At 42.4% G+C, this 19,480-nt stretch overlaps 1 protein-coding gene across 2 annotated transcripts in view; it reads right to left on the bottom strand.

The window, feature by feature from the left end:
• LOC122548945 (unconventional myosin-Id-like) overlaps nucleotides 1-19,480 on the bottom strand; it is a 143,702-nt gene that overhangs the window by 68,857 nt on the left and 55,365 nt on the right. For both annotated transcript variants that reach the window (XM_043687950.2, XM_043687951.2), the window contains exon 13: nucleotides 11,861-11,935. In XM_043687950.2, coding sequence (XP_043543885.1) covers nucleotides 11,861-11,935 — 75 coding nt within the window. The remainder of the gene's footprint in view (nucleotides 1-11,860; nucleotides 11,936-19,480) is intronic.

Below are 19,480 nucleotides of genomic sequence, written 5' to 3'. Positions count from 1 at the left end.
CATGGACATCGCTTTGGGATATTGCATGTAAATTTAGAGGTGTACTATTCCACTTTTTCAGTGTCCAGCTGATGTGTGACCACACCAAGTGCTTCATGATTCTCCATTATCCTGGCAGCAGTTTAGATTAGATTACTTACAGTGTGGAAACAGGCCCTTTGGCCCACCAAGTCCCACACCGACCCGCCACCCACCAATTGTCCTACATTTACCCCTTCGCCTAACACTACAGGCAATTTAGCTTGGCCAATTCACCTAACCTGCACATTTTTGGACTGTGGGAGGAAACCGGAGCACCCAGAGGAAACCCACACAGACACGGGAAGAATGTGCAAACTCCACACAGTCGGTCGCCTGAGGCGGGAATTGAACCCGGGTCTCTGGCGCTGTGAGGCAGCAGTGCTAACCACTGTGCCACCATGCCACCCACGGTGACCCTTATTTTTTTTTTCTCACATCAGTGCCATTTTATTGGTGTGGTATTATGACCCATCATTCTGTGCCAGTCCACTGTATTGTAAGCAAGTGGGTGACCATGAGAATCCAAAAAGTGGCTCCTGGGCAACAAGGGTTCTGCTGACTACCTAGCTCATAACTTTAGACAACAACTGATATATGCATGGGCAACAATTCATGTTACAAGAGCCATGCCACCACAGAAAATGTCATCAATCAGATCACTGGAATGCTTAAGGAATTCTTACTTCCCTTGCCTGGGGTACTCTGGTACATTGCTGCAATACTGCAGAGCTGTATGACAATCGTTTATGGTCTGGTCATATTCTCGGATACCATTCTCACCAACCTGTGGTATTCTGGTTTTGTTAGTTTGCTGCAACTAATCCTCCCTTCTCTGCACAGAGCCTTTCTACTTTTCAGTGGTAGAGAATAAACCACTGAAGAATCTAATGTCTCACATAACAAGGTCATATATTGCACGATAGTAATAAAACAGCACTAATTAGCTTGCAAACAAAAAAAAAACTAAAAGACTGTGGATGCTGGAAATCAGAATTTTTCAGAAAAACTCAGCAGGTTAAGGCAGCATCTTCGGAGAGAAAGCAGAGTTAGCGCTTTAAGTCCAGTGACCCTTCCTCAAAACTGTTTTTTCTGTTCTGAAGAAAGATCACAGGACCTGAAATGTTAATTCTAAACAAATGATGCACTTATCTTACATAACAAAATAATTTATTTCATGATAGCAGGAGATAACAGGCATAATTACTGAGGACTTCTGGCTGCTGTACATAGTACATCTCTCCCTTAGTTACTTGTACAGAACTTAACTGTTTCCAATCAAAAACCATATGCACCATTAGATTGAGTGGAGCTCAATGTAACATGAGTATTAACTCCTTCTGATCCATTATTTTATATAACCCTGCACAATCTTAACATCATGGGGCCACCAGGTAGACACTGATCAGCCAAGGAGCAAGAGATGGAGGAGAAAGGGGGAGGAATGGAGGTTACAACTAGCACATTTCCTTTCCAGCCAGACTGTCTACGTTGGATTCATCTGACTGCAGAAGTAATAATTTCAAGATTAATTTTCCATTCACCACCATCAAATATGTTGCCTTCCATCTGTTATTGATCACTATAAGGACCATAGTGCTGAAATACAAGCCAGTACAAAACATTCCAAACACCATTTATATAACTTTATAAATGAACCATCCAGTATTCCATTAGAAAGTCAACTCATCACCGGTGTGTATTCCCTTCCTGTCTACCATGTGCCTTTATCATCCTTGTGGCTACAGCCTGGTCAGTAGAACGCTACTGACATTTATTTGGGGCAACTGAAGATGTCCTTGCAGGTTGACCCCGAGCAGCTGTGGATCTAAAGAATCAGATTTGGACTGCACCATCTCAGTATGGGCAGTAACAGTGGTAGGAGAAAGAATGCTAGTGTTCTGAAAGAGATAACAAGTTGTGTTCCACTGTCACTGCCCCCAGAGTGACACTGGAGAAACCTTATCAATGTGTTGGAGGACATCCAGTGAGACCCTGCAAGCTCTTTTAACACTGGAACCTGAAGCCATGATGAGAGCATGTGTACAACAAGGTGGCGTGACTTTAGTCTGAGCTTCCACCATAGCACCAAGACAATGGGTGGATTCTGCTTGAGTTGCAATGAAACCTAATATGGCAGCCCTCAGACATTGCATCATGACTGGGTTCAGGGTATGGCAGTGCAATTGCCCAGCAACTCAATTCCTGCAACCATTAATGTGAAACCTCTACTGGAATTCTTCATAGTCACCAGCATTATACATGGGATAGCTGGTAGAACTGTCAATGTACCACACATTGTTCTGCATGCCTATCAGCCTGCTCTTATAATGCCCCATATGAATTCCTATCTGAATCCTCTGCAGCAGAGTCTATGAAGTTGACACCATGCTTTCCTTCCCCTCTGGGAGCAGGCTGGTTTTGTCTGATATCTCACCACACTCTGATCCAGCCTCTAAGCCTTCCTCTAAAGTATAGACAGTCAGTATCTGAATTGATGGCTGTGAGAGTCAGAGTGAGTGACAGTGTTGCTTCATCAACTTCTTCTTCCTCTGCCCCTTCTTACTCCTGCACCACTGCTTGATGAGCAGGGAGCTCTTAAGTATCTGAAAGGAGAAATGCACAAGGGAAGGGTTGTTGTGAGTGCAGGTGAGGGCAAGGCAGGAGCTGCATGTTTACACCATCTTCAGTTTGTAAGTCTACAGAGATTGTGGAATGAGGAGCAATTGGAATTTGAGAAAAAAAAGTTCATTTGTGCAGATATCATCATCATCAATGGTTTTAGCCTTGTCACCTGGCATGGTCTCAGTCATAATCACTCTAATATTGGCCAGTGCCATCGCTGTTGGGGTGAGGACATGCAACCTATTAACTGCCAGTTAGGTGGTGCTTCCTCCAGTTGTAATACACCTGTATTTGCTGAATAGCTGATCATGTGTCTGTAAGATGTGGGTGTGAGGCTTTCAGCAATGCTAAGTACGATGAAGCTATGGATATGAAGTATGATCCATTGTTGGTCAGTGAGTGAAGATGGGCTGGTGAATTGTCCACGCAACAGGTGCTTAGTTGTAAGGCTATGCTATTTACACTCACGTGAGACCATGTGGAGGAGATGGTTACACACTAATGAAGTTAGTGGACTAGTAATCATGAAGCTCAGGAAAATGTTAAAGCTCTGCGGATACAGGTTCAAATCCCAACCCAGCAGCTGGGGAATTTTAATTCACTGAATAAATCTTGAATTGAAAACATATCTCAGAAATGATGAAGTTATTGTTGATTATTGCAAAAGCACAGCTGGTTCATTGATGTTCCAGAGAAAGGAAATCTGCCATGCTGGGGCCTCCACACTAGGCATTGACTGTTACAGCTGTCTGCTCACAGTGCCTATGTAGTGTCAATCTGGAAGGCCTCTAGTTCCCCATATGGACAAACAATCTCTCTTCTTCTGTAAAGAGGTTCTAGTACTTGTTCTTGGACCATTAGAGCATGGCCTCTGTTCTTGTACACCATTCTTCTTGTACACACACGACTTCCAGTGCTTGATACAGCCAAATACACCTTCCCCTTTATCAGGTCCAAACTGACTTTAAGAAGCACGGTAAACTTTGAGTTGTGATAGCCTTGCAGAAGTTTGCAACCCCAAGATGCCATTCCATGAATAGATTGATTTTTTTGGAGTGGATGGCCGTCGGGTACTGCAGGGGATCATAGGAACATAGGAATTAGGAATGGGAGTAGGAAATTCAGCCCTTTAAGCTCATTCCACCATTTAACATGATCATGCCTGATCTTATCCTGGTCTCAGTTCCACTCTCCTGCTTACTCCCCATAGCCCTTTATCTCACTTTTCATCAGAAACATATCTACTTCTTTCTTGAATCTGTTGATTGATTGTGCCTTCACTGCACTCTGGGGCAGTGAGTTCCACAGATTCACAACCTTCTGAGAGAAGGAGTTTCTTTCTCCTCAGCTCAGCTTTGAACCTGTATCCTCGCCCTCGATATCTATGACCTCTTTGTCCCACAAGGGGGAGCATCTGTTCAACGTCTAACTTATCAATCCCCTTTAGCATTTTCTCTCCCTCAATCAAACCCCCCTCATTCTTCTGAACTCCAGCGAGCACAAGCCTGAGTTTTTCAATCGCACCTTGCATGACAGCCCTTTCGTCCTGGGAATTAATCTGGTGAACCTTCTCTGAACTGCCTCTGGTTTCACTATGAACTCAAGTAAGGAGAACAAATCTGAATGCAATATACCAAATGTGGTCTCACTAAATAATTGTATCAACACTTCTTTTCTTCTATAAGCCAGTCCTTTTGCAATAACTGTCAGGATTCCATTCGCCTTCCTTATTATATGCTGCACTTGCATACCCACTTTCTGCAATTTGTGCACAAAATGCCTAGATCCCTCTACACTGACACAGTTTGAATTTGCTTTCCATTTAAATAATAATCTTCCCCTTTATTTTGCCAGTCAAAATGAACAAGCTTGCAATTATCCGCATTCAACTCCATCTGCCCGATTCTGGCCCATTTTCCTAGCCTATTAATATCCATCAGTAAACTCTTTATCTCCTAACCACAGCTTGCTTTCCCACCTATTTTAATATTGCGCATGAATTTTGCTATGTTACATTCTATCCCTGCTTGCAGATCATTTATATAGTTTTTAAATAATTGAGATCCAAGAACTGAACCCTGCTAATTACAGTTCACCACCCATAAGACCATAAATAGGACCAGAGAAGAACCTATTTATACCAACCTTCTGTTTTATGCCAGTCAGCTAATTGTCTATCCAAGCCAATGCTGTACTTAACACCCTGGGATCGAGCCTCTGGATTAATCTTTAATTTAGCACTTTGTCAAATTCCTTTAAAAGTCTAGATATACCAAATCCATCGGATTCCCAGCATCCACTTTGCTCTTACATTCTCTAAGAACTCCAGCAAGATTGTCAATCACAGCTTATCCTTCATGAAACCATGCTGACACTGGTGAATTGAGCTTTGTTTTTTCAAGTATTCACTTATCTCCTCCTTTATGATTGAATCCAACAACTTCCCTACTACCGAGGTCAAACTAACTGGTCTATGGTTTCCTACTTGTTGCACATCTTTTTTGAATAAGAGTGTCACATTAGCATGTTTACAATCCACTGGTACCTTTCCAGAATTCAGGGAATTTTGGAATATCATAACCAATGCATTCACTATCTCTGCTGCCAACAACTTTAATACCTTAGGTGCAGGCTATTGGGCGCCAGGGATTTTATCTGCCTTTTATCTCATCAGTTTACTTAATACCTTCTTCCTAGTTATAGTAATTTCACCAAGTTCCTCCTTAGGGACTGTAGTTTATGGGAAGAAATCATTATCTTCCACTGGGAAAATAGAAATAAAATATCGGTTTAGTGCTGCTGCCATTTCTGAGTTTCCTATTATTACCTTGTCTTTTTCATCATCTAAAGGCCAACATTTCTTTCATTATTCTCTTCATTTTTACAGACTTGTAGAAACGTTTGGGATCAGTACTAATGTTTTCTGTTAGTTTCCTTTCATAGTTCAGCTTAATTCTTTTGATTTTGATTTTAGTTATGGCTTGCTGTTGTTTAAAGTTCTCCCAGTTCTCCAGAGTGCCACAAACGTTTGCAGTATGATGTGCTCTAGCTTTTGCCTTTATGTTATCCTTGAGTTCCTTGTTAATCAATGGTTGATTTTTCACCTTTTTTACCATTCCTCTTCCTCTCAGGAATATGTTTTAATTGAGAGGTATTTAGTAATATTTAGGAAGATGCTGAAAATGGGGTTATTTTCCCTGGAGTGTCAGAGACTGAAGGGTGACCTTATAGAGATTTATAAAGTCATAAGAGGCATCGGTAAGGTGAATAGTCAAGGTCTTTTCTCCAATTTAGGGGAATTCAACACTAGAATACATAGGTTTAAGGTGAAAGCGGAAAGATTTAAAGGGACCTGAGGGGCAATGTTTTCATGCAAATGATGGTCATGTATGGAATGAATTGCCAGAGGAAGTGGTAGAAGCTGGTACAACGACAACATTCAAAAGGCATCTGGATGGGTATATGAATATGTAGGGTTTGGAGGGATATAAGTCATATGATGGCAAACTGAGTAAATTAATCTGGGATATCTGGTTGGTGAGGACAAATTGCACTGAAGGGTCTGTTTCTATGCTGTCCATCTCTATGACTCTATCTCACTAAGTATTTGCCAGCACTTGAGCTCCAGCTATTCACAATACCTTTATATAAATTATTTAGGTGAAATGTGATATTTCCATGTTTAATGATGACTCAAAGTATATGGGATTATGAGTAATGAGGAGGAAGTAAAGACATTTCAGGGCAATTTGGCAAGTTGAGTGAGTGGGCAGTACATAACAGATGCAGTATAGTGTGGGTAAGTGTGAAATTATCCATTTTGGTTAGAAAAACAGATTGGCAGAGTATTATTTAAATGATGATAGCTTGGGAAATTGTGATGTACAAAGGGACCTGGGTGTCCATTTACATCAGTCACTGAAAAGAGTAAGGTTGATAAATGATATGCTCTTTATTGCAAAAGGATTTGAGTACAGGAGTATGTAAATCTTATTGCAGCTGTACAGGGCTTTAGTGAGACCACACCTAAATACTGTGTTTAGTTTTGGTCTCCTTGCTTAAGGGAGGATTTAGTTACCATTGAGGGAGTGTAGCAAACGTTCATCAAACTGATTCCTGGATGATCAGATTGTCGCAGGAGAGATTGGGTTGACTAGGCCTCTGTTCATTAGAGTTTAGAAGAATGAGAGGGGGTCTCATTGAAGTTATATGATTCTGACAGGGCTGGACAGACTGGATGTAGCAATTATATTTCTCCCTATCTGTGGGGTCTAGAACAGGGGAGTCACTGTCTCAGGACACAGAGTAGGCTATTGCAGAACTGAGGTAAGGAGAAATTTTTTAATTCAGAGAGTGGTGAACCTGTGGCATTCTCTACCACATAAGACTGTAGATTCCAAGTCAGTGAATATATTTAAGAAAGAAATATATATATTCAATAAAAATAAGGATGTTAATGGGCATGAGGACGGAGCGTGAATATTGCACTGAGGATGGGATAATCTTGAATGCCTCCTGTGGTCATAATGTGCAGGCAGCATGATATTTGCATACTCCTTGCATTGGCAGCTGAAGGTACCGGTTAATTATGTACCTTGCTCCACGCTTTCAGAGCCGATTCACTTTGTCCCCAAAGAATTTGTCAGTATTCATTTTATGGTCTCAGTGCCCTCTGATGGACATTTTAAGTATAACAACTTTTAAAAAAGAGTTTTCAGATAAAATCTCTTATTAATGCCCATGTTTGAGTTGTTTCATGGAATCATATAGTTGTGTGTATAATGAAGCTCACTACCATTAATCCCAACCACAACTCCAACATAACCAAAACTTCTACAACTGAATGAAATTTGTAAAATTAGGTTATTTGAGTTTTTAAAATCTATCAGAATAATATTATTAATAGTACTATATCTTTCAGGGAGAAATCCATAGAATCTCCACAACATGGAAAAAGGCCATTCAGCCCGATGATTCCACACCAACTCTCTGTAGAGCATCCCACCCAGACCCATCCCTGTAGCCCTGCATTTCCCATGGCTAACGCACCTAACCTACACATACCTGAATACTTTGGTCAATTTAGCACAACTAATCCAGCTAACTTGCACATCTTTGGACTCTGGAAGAAAACCAAAGCACCAGCAGAAACCCACACAGACGCAAGGAGAATATGCAAACTCCACACACACAGTCACCCAAGACTGGTATTGAGCCTAGGTCTCTGGCACTGTGAGGCAGCATGTTGACCACAGTGCCACTTTGACAGATCTGTATTGATGACAAGGTGGCTGAGTAATGGAACAAAACCAAACCACTATGCTAAACAAAATGTGGATGGCTAAATCACTTCAGCTGTAATCAGGGGTTGAGCATTCTGAATGATCTTTTGGACATAGCTGGTTGGCAATGTCAAGCAAAGCTGGAATTCTTCTTATTCAGTTCACTGTTGTAAATTAAATCTCTAAGGGGTATAATGCAAATTACAACAGACAATCGTCTATTAACCTACCTGGAAGAAAAATAGCCCTAATCTCATTTACCATTCTCATAGCCTGTCAATTCCCTTTTTGTCCTTTCTTGTTAGCTGAAGTAGTTTCTGCCTCAATAGCTAATCCTGGAAGTGAATTCCAAAATCTCATGAGACTTTGGGTGAAAACATTTACCTATTCTCTGTTCTAAATTTTCATATCAGCTACTGGAACCAGTCTACTTCGACCCATCCAGTCTCATCTTTCCATCAATTCTTTCCTATCAACCTGTCATTTGCCAGGCATGACCTCCCCTTGACAAAGCTGCAAGGTCTTATGGTCCTATAAGGTAGTGGTAAGTACTTCTGCCTCTCCTCCTGTGCAATTGCACTGGAACGGAGATGAAGAGCATAACTAATGAGGTGTAGAATTAATGACGCCAAGCTCGTTTCTGAGCCATTGCAGAGAGGACTCCATGAATCTCACCTGACAAGAGTTAGAGAGTCATAGAGATGTACAGCATGGAAACAGACCCTTCAGTCCAACCCGTCCATGCCGACCAGATATCCCAACCCAATCTAGTCCCACCTGCCAGCACCCGGCCCATATCCCTCCAAACCCTTCCTATTCACATACCCATCCAAATGCCTCTTAAATGTTGCAATTGCACTTCATCTGGCAGCTCATTCCATACACGTACCACCCTCTGTGAGTGAAAAAGTTGCCCCGTAGTTCTCTTTTATATCCTTCCCGTCTCACCCTAAACCTTTGCCCTCTAGTTCTGGACTCCCTGACCCCATTTACCTATCCATGCCCCTCATAATTTTGTAAACCTCTATAAGGTCACACCTCAGCCTCCGATGCTCCAGGGAAAACAGCCCCAGCCTGTTCAGCCTCTCCCCATAGCTCAAATACTCCAACCCAGGCAACATCCTTGTAAATCTTTTCTGAACCCTTTCAAGTTTCACAACATCTTTCCGATAGGAAGGAGACCAGAATTGCACGCAATATTCCAATGTCCTGTACAGCCGCAACATGACCTCCCAACTCCTGTTCTCAATACAAGAGTTGAACTGAACATGAGAAATTGGTCTGTCGGATTATAGTGACTTTACCTTGGCTAATTCTAAGCTTAAGCTTGTCCATTAGTCTGCCATGTACATATTTGTCAAAGCTTTTTAAAATCCATGCAGACCATATGCAATGCATTTCCCCACTTATAATATTTGCAACTTCCTCAGTATGGATTTCAGGTTACCGTCATCTAGACATGTTGCCATTTCTTCATTAATGTGATCCTAAGGTTTTCCCCAATTGCCCTGGTGAGTCTTTTATAAAACTAGATTGGTCACTCTTCAAAATATAATATTTAATATGATTTTATATAATATAAAAATATATGATAATTTCCATCCTTGCAATATATATGCCAACAGAGGCTGGAACTTTGATTTCTGTTACTCATTTCACTCTTACCAATCTCAGAATTCAATTTGTCTCCTATATGGTATTTTTTCGGCTTTTACTCCAGATTTTTCTATGTTCAGTTTGTCTCTTGTCGAGTGAGATTCATGGTGCCCTCTCTGCAATGGCTCAGAATTACCTTTCTCTGTCAAGTTTCGCATCACTAATGCTCCACCTTGCTAATTGTGCAACCAGGCTCACCATCACCCTTCCTGTGCAATCAAACAAGTCAGACAAAGGAGAGCCAGTGGAAGAGATCTGTTTGGATTTCCAGGATGCCTTTGACAAGGTGCATGCAGGAGGCTGCTAAATAGGCTAATAGTGTTAGGGGCAGCATATTGCCCCGGATAGATGATTGACTAATTGGTTGATTGGTAGAAGGCAGACAGTAGGGATAAATGGGTCTTTTTTCAGGATGGCAGTCAAGGATCCTCATGGTAATCTAGTTAGTAAGTTAGATCACATGGAGTGCAGGGCAAACTAGCTATTTGGATACAGAATTGGCTCGAAGGTCGGAGACAGAGGGTGGTCGTGGAGGGTTGCTTTTCAGGCTTTTGGCCTGTAACCAGTGGAGTGCCACAAGGATTGGTGCTGGGTCAACTGCTTTTCGTCATTTATATAAATGATTTGGATGTGAACATCGGAGGTTTGGTGAGTAAATTTGCAGGCAACACCAAAATAGAAGGTATAGTGGACAGTGAAGATCACCTCAGAGTACAATGGGACCTTCATCTGAGGGGCAAATGGGCCGAGGTGTGGCAGATGGAGTTTAATTTAGGTAAATGTGAGGTGTTGCATTTTGGAAAAGCAAATCAGGCAGGACATGTACACTTAATGGTAAGGTCCTGGGAAATGTTGCTGAACAAAGAGACCTTGGAATGCAGGTTCATAATTCTTTGAAAGTGAAGTCGCAGGTAGACAGGATAGTGAAGAAGGTTTTTTTATGCTTGTCTTTATTGGTCAATGTATTGAGTATGGGAATTGTGAGGTCATGCTGCGGCTGTACAGGGCATTGGTTAGGCTACTTTTGGAAGACTGCTTGCAATTCTGGTCTTCCTGCTATAAGAATTATGTCGTTAAACCTGAAAAGGTTTAGAAAAGATTTAAGATGATGTTGCCAGGATTGGAGGATTTGAGCTGTAGGGAGATGCTGAGTAGTTTGGAGCTGTTTTCCCTGGAGCCTTTGAGGCAAGTTCTTTTCCCTGGCATGGGGGAGTCCAAAACTAGAGGGGATAGGTTTAAGGTGAGAGGGGAAAGGAACCTAAGGGGCAACTTTTTCATGAGGAGGGTGGTGCATGTATGGACTGAACTGTCAGAGGAAGTGAGGCTGGTAAAATTACAACATTTAAAAGGCATCTGGATGGTTATATGAATAAGATGGGTTTAGACAAACATGGGCCAAATGCTGGCAAATGGGACTAGATTTATTTAGGATATCTTGTCGGCATGGACAAGTTGAACCAATGGGTCTGTTTCCTTGCTGGACATCTCTATGACTCTATGACAAGATCATTAGAAGTGGCATATACAAAGACATGTTGGGTTAATAAGGTGCAAAAGCATGGAAATAAGGTCAAAGCTGCTTAGTAATGAGATTCTGAAGTCAATATTAAAAGTGAAAAGGTAAAATTGCCAAACATTTTCTCAATCTCAAATTTTGATTTTTTTTCATTCGTGCTGTATTTTTCTGACGTTTTCATCATTGTGCCTGCACACCAAGGAAGGGAATATCCTGTTCATTGTTTTCAAACTCTTTTCTTGTTTTCTCATATTCTCCTTGAGATTTTTCATTATTATTTTTATAAACTTCTTCAATTTGAAATGCACTCTAAGCCTTTTCAGACTTATGGCATCTTGAAATTATTGCTAGCTTCCCTTATTAATGGAGTATTTATTTCATTAAGTATTTTTGTAATGCAAGTTTCAAAAAAATATTAAAAATCCGAAATTATTTTGCAAGCTCCACATTGCTTTGAAGTACCGTGAATAGAGTTTTGGAGGCAAACCAGATTTGCTTTTTGCAAATAGAGGTCGAAACTTGGCAAGAGTGAATCATTGCCTTTTATCTATTTTGTAGTGCACATGTTCAAGAGCAGCCATTGAGACACAAGCAAGCCATCTAATACCTGATGGTGGTAAAACCTTCCAATTACAGGAAGTGACACATGACCTATACAGTATCGGATGGAATGAACTGTTTCCTTTTACTACCGTGAACTTTAAATCCTAAATAAGTACAAAAGAGACACTGCAGTAATTGGAACTCTAAGCCCCATCCTCACCTGTTGTACATTAGACGTTTGAAGTCTTGATAGAGTGTGTCCTTGTTCTTATCAATGAAGCCTTCCACTGAGTACCTGAACCCAAACATAAAGCATGGCTTTAGTTCGAATGTCCATTGCTTCTCTTCTCTTAGATTATAGTCAATGGATATATGCAGGTCTAACAATACAAACTGACTCCCAACCCCAAAATCTTAGTCAAGGATCCATTCTTTTACTGTGATCCAGATAGTGAATTTTGGTAGATATATGTCCAATATAAATATATACACATAAGAAAGATAAACAAGCTAGAAATTCGTAACACAAAAATGGGAAGTTTCTTTAGCAAAGTATTTTCAGGAAGGAAGTCTCCCATTCTTACTCAGTGTGACCTATGTGTGAATCCAGATTCCCACACTATATTTAATTCTTAACAGCCCTCAGAGGTGGTCTAGCAAGCCATTCAGTTGTACTGAATATATTCCCAACTTTTAAGAGCATCTATCGATAAGCTACAGGAAAGGGAGACAGAAATTGTGAGAGCTGGATGGAAAGGGAAGAGGAGCATACAAAGATAGGGATGACATTAGGATCATGCAGCCCATGAAGTTGCACAAAGCCATGAGTTAGACAAGGCGCAAGTGAAGATTGCAGATGCTGGAGATTAAAGTCAAGATTAGAATGGTGCTGGAAATGTACAGCAGGTCAGGCAGCACCCGAGGAGCAGGAAAATTGATGTTTCGGGCAGGAGCCCTTCATCAAGATTGAGGCTGGGAGCCTTGGGGGTGGACAAATAAATGGGAGGGGGGATGGGGCTGGGGGCAAGGTAACTGAGAGTGCAATAGGTGAATGGACGTGGGGGTAATGGTGATAGGTTTGGAGGCGAGGGTGGAGCAGATAGATTGGAAGGAAGATTAACAAGTGGGACGGGTCATAAGGACGGTGCTGAGCTGGAAGTTTGGAACTGGGGTAAGGTGGGGGGAGGGGAAATGAGGAAACTGGTGAAGTCCACATTGATGCCCTGGGGTTGAAGTGTTCTGAGGCGGAAGATGAGGCGTTCTTCCTCCAGGCGTCGGGTGGTGAAGGAGTGGCGGTGAAGGAGGCCCAGGACCTGCATGTCCTCGGCAGAGTGGGAGAGGGAGTTGAAATGTTTGGCCATGGGGTGGTGCGGGTGACCCGGAGATGACGAATGCTATCCTTGAATGGAGGAGGAGAAGAGAACAAATGGAGAAAAGAGGGTAAGTACAGATTGGAAGGGAGGGAAGGAGGCAGCCGTAGTGAGCCACTGTAAACAAATAAACCTATGGGTACAAACTTTCAGCATTTTCTCGCTATTTTACTGGAGGTCTTGGGTAGTGTAACAGAGTGGGATGCAGTGAGTAGGAGACACCCAGAGAAGGTGACAGTCAACACAATCCAGACTTTCTGATACATAAACTCACACTTGCACCGCATATCCCCTACTCTAACAGAATCGCCAATTTGAGTGATCTGGAGAAAGCAGGAGAGCAGGCCAGCAGCAGCACCAGGCATAGCTACAAATGAGGTCAGCTTGGTGCTTACCATATAGGACTACTTACGTATCAAGCAGCATAATTAGTAACTGATGGAGCTAAGCATTGTTACAACAAATAAAATTTAAGCTCTGCAGCCCTGCCACAATCAGTCGTCAATGGTGCTGGAAGAGTAAATAAGTCTTTGGAAAAGGAGGATCCCAAATATCCTCCCCCACCCCCAAAAGTAGGGGATCCTAGACATCAGTGCAAAAGACAGGACTGTGGTATTTATGAGAATCATCAGCAAGAAGGGCCGGTGAATGATCCAGCTCAGCCTCCTCCTGAGGTTCTGAAAATCTCAGTGCCAACCTTCAGCCAATTCGATTCATTCCACATGAAATCAAGGAATGGCTGAAGGAAGTGGATATTGCAAAGACCCTGAGCCATGACCACATTCTGAGAAGGAGAAAGTGAGAACTGCAGATGCTGGAGATTATTTTGCCCGAAATGTCGATTTTCCTGCTCCTTGGATGCTGCCTGATCTGCTGTGCTTTTCCAGCACCACACTCTCCACATTCTGAGAATACAATTGAAAATTTGGGGGCTTCAGTATTATCCACGCCCTGTGCCAACATATTTCAATTACAACACCATTATCCACCCAGAATTAAACCCAGCCAATTAATTAATCAGCTCACTTGCAATCATTTACAATGCAATTAAGTGGCATTTACTCTATAATAGCCTACTCATTGACACCCAGTTTGGGGTCCACCAGCTTACTTAGTTCCTCATTTCATTACACCATTGGTCCAAATGTGCTCAAAAGAACTAATCTCAAGAGGGAATTAAGAGTGACTACCCTTGACATTAAGCCATCATTTGGCCAAGTGAGACTTCAAAGAGCCAAAGTGAAAGTGGAATCAATAAGAAATTGAGGGCAATCTCTTCAGGGGGAAGAGTCATATCTGGCAGAAGCATAGAAACAAAGAAAATAAGAGCAGGAGTTGTCATTTGATCCTTCGTGGCTACTCGCCATTCAATATGATCTTAGCTGATCATCCTATTCAGTAACCTACTTCCACTTTCACCTCATATCCTATGATCCCTTTAGCTCTAAGAACTACATGCAACTTCTTCTGGAAAACATTCAATGTTTTGGCCTCAAACAGTTTCTGTGGCACAGAATTCCACAGACAAATCAAGCTCTGGACGTAGAAATTCCTCTTTATTTTAGTCCTTAATGAGGTACAACATAGTCATATATGTGACCCGCTAGGTCTGGACTCCCTGTTCATCAAGAACATCTATTCTATGATTATTCCATCTAGTTCAGTTAAAATCTTTTGGTTTCTATGAGATTCCCCTTTTTCTTCTAAACTCCAGTGACTCGAATCCAAACTGATCCACTTTCTCTCCATATGTCAGTCTTCCCATCCCAGGAAAAGATCTGCTAAACATTTATTGCATTCCCTCCACAGTCTGAATATCCTTCCTCAGATAAGGAGACCAAAGCTGAACACAATATTCCTTGTGTGGTCTCACCAAGGTGCTGTACAATTGCAGTAAGACATCCCTGCTTCTGTACTTGCATCCTCTTACTATAAGACCAGCATTCCACTTGCCTTCTTCACTGCCTGCTCTACGTGCATACTTACTTTTAGCACCGGGACGGCACGGTGGCACAGTGGTTAGCACTGCTGCCTCGCAGCGCCAGAGACCCGGGTTCAATTCCCGACTCAGGCGACTGACTGTGTAGAGTTTGCACGTTCTCCCCATGTCTGCGTGGGTTTCCTCCGGGTGCTCCGGTTTCCTCCCACAGTCCAAAGATGTGCAGGTCAGGTGAATTGGCCATACTAAATTGCCCATAGTGTTAGGTAAGGGGTAAATGCAGGGGTATGGGTGGGTTACGCTTCGGCGGGTCGGTGTGGACTTGTTGGGCCGAAGGGCCTGTTTCCACACTGTAAAGTAATCTAATCTAATCTAACAATGTACCCAGGTCTTGTTGCACCTTCCCTTTTGCCAATCAGATAAACATCTGCTTTCCTGTTTTTGCTACCAAGGTGGATAACCTCATATTTATCCACCCTCCCCCACAGATTTGCGTCATCTGCAAACTTGGAGATATTACAATTAGTTCCATTGTAGAACCATAGAGATGTACAGTATGGAAACAGACTCTTTGGTCCAACCTGTCCATGCCGACAAGATATCCTAAATAAATCTAGTTCCATTTGCCGGCATTTGGCCATATCCCTCTAAACCCTTCCTATTCATATACCCATCCAGATGCCCTTTTAATGTTGTAATTGTACCAGCCTCCACCACTTCCTCTGGCAGCGCATTCCATTCATGCACTACCCTATGAGTGAAAAAGTTGCCCATTAGGTCCCTTTTAAATCTTACCCTCACCTTAAACCTATGTCCTGTAGTTTTGGACTCCTCCGCACCAGGGAAAAGACCTTGTCTATTCACCTACCAATGCCCTTCATGATTTTATAAACCTCCTTAAGGTCACCACTCAGCTTCTGACACTCCAGGGAAAATAACCTCTCCCTATAGCTCAAACCCTCCAACCTTGGCAACATCCTTATAAATCTTTTCTGAATCCTTTCAAATTTCATAACATACTTTCTGTAGTAGGGAGACCAGAATTGCATGCACAATTCTAAAGGTGGCCTAACCAATGTCCTGTATCGCTCAACTCCTATACTCAATGCACTGACCAATGAACGCAAGCATACCAAGTGCCTGCTCCACTGTTCTGTCTACCTGCGATTTCACTTTCAAGGAACAATGAACTTGCACTCCAAAGTCTCTGTTCAGCAACACTCCCCAGAACCTTACCATTAAGTATATATGACCTGCTCTGATTTATGTTTCCAAAATGTTGCACCTCACTTTATCTAAATGAAACTCCATCTGCCACTCCTCAGCCAATTGAGGAGTAGCCAATACAGGCAAAAGTAGACATTGGGCCACTTCAAACTGATGCAGGAAGCCTAGTGATGGGAGATAAGGAAATAGCAGGAGAACTTAACAAGTACTTTGCGTCAGTTTTCACAGTGGAAGACATGAGTAATATCCCAAAAATTAAAGGGTGTCACGGGGCTGAGTTGAGTATGGTTGCCATTACGAAAGAGATAGTGCTAGAAAAGTTAAAAAGTCTTAAAATTGATAAATCTTCTGGCCCCGATGGGATACACCCTAGAGTTCTGAGAGAGGTGGCTGAGGAAATAGCAGAGGCATTGGTTGAGATCTTTCAAGAGTCACTGGAGTCAGGAAAGGTCCCGGATGATTGGAAGATGGCTGTTGTAACCCCCTTGTTCAAGAAAGGATCAAGTCAAAAGATGGAAAATTATAGGCCAATCAGCTTAACCTCGGTTGTTGGTAAAATTCTAGAATCCATCATTAAGGATGAGGTTTCTAAATTCTTGGAAGAGCAGAGTCTGATTAGAACAAGTCAACATGGATTTAGTAAAGGGAGGTCATGCCTGACAAACCTGTTGGAATTTTTTGAAGAGGTAACAAGTAGGTTAGACCAGGGAAACCCAGTGGATGTGGTCTATCTAGACTTTCAAAAGGCCTTTGATAAGGTGCCACATGGGAGGCTGCTGAGCAAGGTGAGGGCCCATGGTGTTCGAGGTGAGCTGCTGGGATGGATTGAGGATTGGCTGTCTAACAGAAGGCAGAGAGTTGGGATAAAAGGTTCTTTTTCAGAATGGCAGCCGGTGACGAGCGGTGTCCCACAGGGTTCGGTGCTGGGGCCATTAATCATTATATATTAATGATTTGGATGAGGGAACCGGGGGCATTCTAGCGAAGTTTGCCGATGATACGAAGTTAGGTGGACAGGCAGGTAGTACTGAGGAAGTGGGGAGGCTACAGAAGGATCTAGACAGGTTGGGAGAGTGGTCCAGGAAATGGCTGATGGAATTTAACGTGAGCAGGTGCGAGGTCTTGCACTTTGGCAAAAAGAATAAAAGCATAGACTACTTTCTAAATGGTGAGAAAATTAATAAAGCCAAAGCACAAAGGGATCTGGGAGTGCTAGTCGAGGATTCTCTAAAGGTAAAGTCCGTGCAGGTTGAGTCCGTGATTAAGAAAGCGAATGCAATGTTGTCTCTTATCTCAAGAGGGTTGGAATATAAAAGCAGAGATGTACTACTAAGACTTTATAAAGCTCTGGTTAGGCCCCATTTGGAGTACTGTGTCCAGTTTTGGTCCCCACACCTCAGGAAGGACATACTGGCACTGGAACGTGTCCAGCGGAGATTCACACGGATGATCCCTGGAATGACAGGTCTAACATATGAGGAACAGCTGAGGATACTGGGATTGTATTTGTTAGAGTTTAGAAGATTAAGGGGAGACTTAACAGAGACGTACAAAATAATACATGGCTTGGAAAAGGTGGATGCTAGGAAATTGTTTCCGTTAGACGAGGAGACTAGGACCCGTGGACACAGCCTTAGAATTAGAGGGGGTCATTTCAGAACAGAAATGCGGAGACATTTCTTCAGCCAGAGAGTGGTGGGCCTGTGGAATTCATTGTGCAGTGGAAGCCGGGACGCTAAATGTCTTCAAGGCCGAGATTGATAGATTCTTGTTGTCTAGAGGAATTAAGGGCTACGGGGAGAACGCTGGTAAGTGGAGCTGAAATGCCCATCAGCCATGATTGAATGGCGGAGTGGACTCGATGGGCCGAATGGCCTTACTTCCACTCCGATGTCTTATGGTCTTATGGTCTTAATTGGCCCATCTGATCCAAGTTCCATTGTCCTCTGAGGTAACATTCTTCGTTGTCCACTACACCTCCAAGTTTGGTGTCACCTGCAAACTTACTAAATATATCTCCTATGTTCACATCCAAATCATTTATAATCTTTCCAAATACATGTAAATCCTGAACCTTAAGATTCCCTCCAACAACTGGTGTGAAATCATCTAAATCATTAAGATATATTATAAATAGCTGGGGTCCTAGCACTGATCCCTGCACTTTCCCATAAGACTCATACAGGTTTGCAGCATGGAAACAGGCCCTTTGGCCCAACTTGTCCATCCTGCCCAGTTTTCACAATTAATCTAGTTCTATTTGCCTGCATTTGGTCCATATCCCTCTATAGTTATCCCATTCTGTCCAAATGTTTCTTAAATTTCAAAATTGTACTCGCCTCCACCACTATTTCTGGCAGCCTGTTCCAGACACTCACCATCCTCTCTGTGAAAATATTGCCCCTCTGGACCCTTTTGTATCTCTCCTCTCTCACATTAAATGAGATGTAGACACACTGAGTGAATGGGCTAGAGCATAGTAGATGAAATGGAATGTGGATTCATTAAAGAATGGGTTCATTAAAGAAAAGATTTACAAGGATGTTGCCAGGGAATGAGAGTATGAGCCATAGGGAGAGGCTGAATAGGCTGGGGCTATTTTCTCTGGAGCGTCGGAGGCTAAGGGGTGACCTTATAGAGGTTTATAAAATCATGAGGGGCATGGATAGGATAAATAGACAAGGTTGTTTTTTACCACGGTAGTGGAATCCAAAACTAGAGGGCATAGGTTTAAGGTAAGAGGGGAAGGATTTAAAAGGGACCTGAGGGGCAACTAGTTGGGTATATAAATAGGAAGGGTTTAGAGTAATATTGGCCAAATGCTGGAAAATGGGACTATATCAGCTTAGGATATCAGGTCAACAAGGAGGAGTTGGACTAAAGGGTCTGTTTCCATAAGCAGAAGTGGGTGCTGCAGATGCTGGAGATTATAGTGGTACTGGAAAAGCACGGTAGGTCAGGCAGCATCCAAGGAGCAGGAAAATCAACATTTTGGGCCTGATAAAGGGCTCCTGCCTGAAACGTCAATTTTTCTGCTCTCCAGATGCTGCCTGACCTGCTGTGCTTTTCCAGCACCACACTAATGCTGGGTCTGTTTCCATTCTGCCTAACTCTATGTCCCTACATAATCATACTTGGAAATACTCTTGTACCTAATTAGGACTGGCAGACATTTCAGATTGGCTTTATTTTACTGCATTCTAAAATTTTAATTGACTTAGGTTTCTCACGAAAATTAATGTGAACCCCAAAATCTTACAAGGTCAACTTGTACATTACTAACCTTTTCCTTTCTACGCAGATA

This window comes from Chiloscyllium plagiosum, unplaced genomic scaffold (genome assembly GCF_037043375.1).
Source record: "Chiloscyllium plagiosum isolate Xiang-an unplaced genomic scaffold, Cpla_swu_hap1 HiC_scaffold_4, whole genome shotgun sequence".
Lineage (NCBI taxonomy): Eukaryota > Metazoa > Chordata > Chondrichthyes > Orectolobiformes > Hemiscylliidae > Chiloscyllium > Chiloscyllium plagiosum.
Note: the sequence above shows the minus strand (reverse complement) of the source record. Positions and strands in the feature narration are given on the sequence as shown.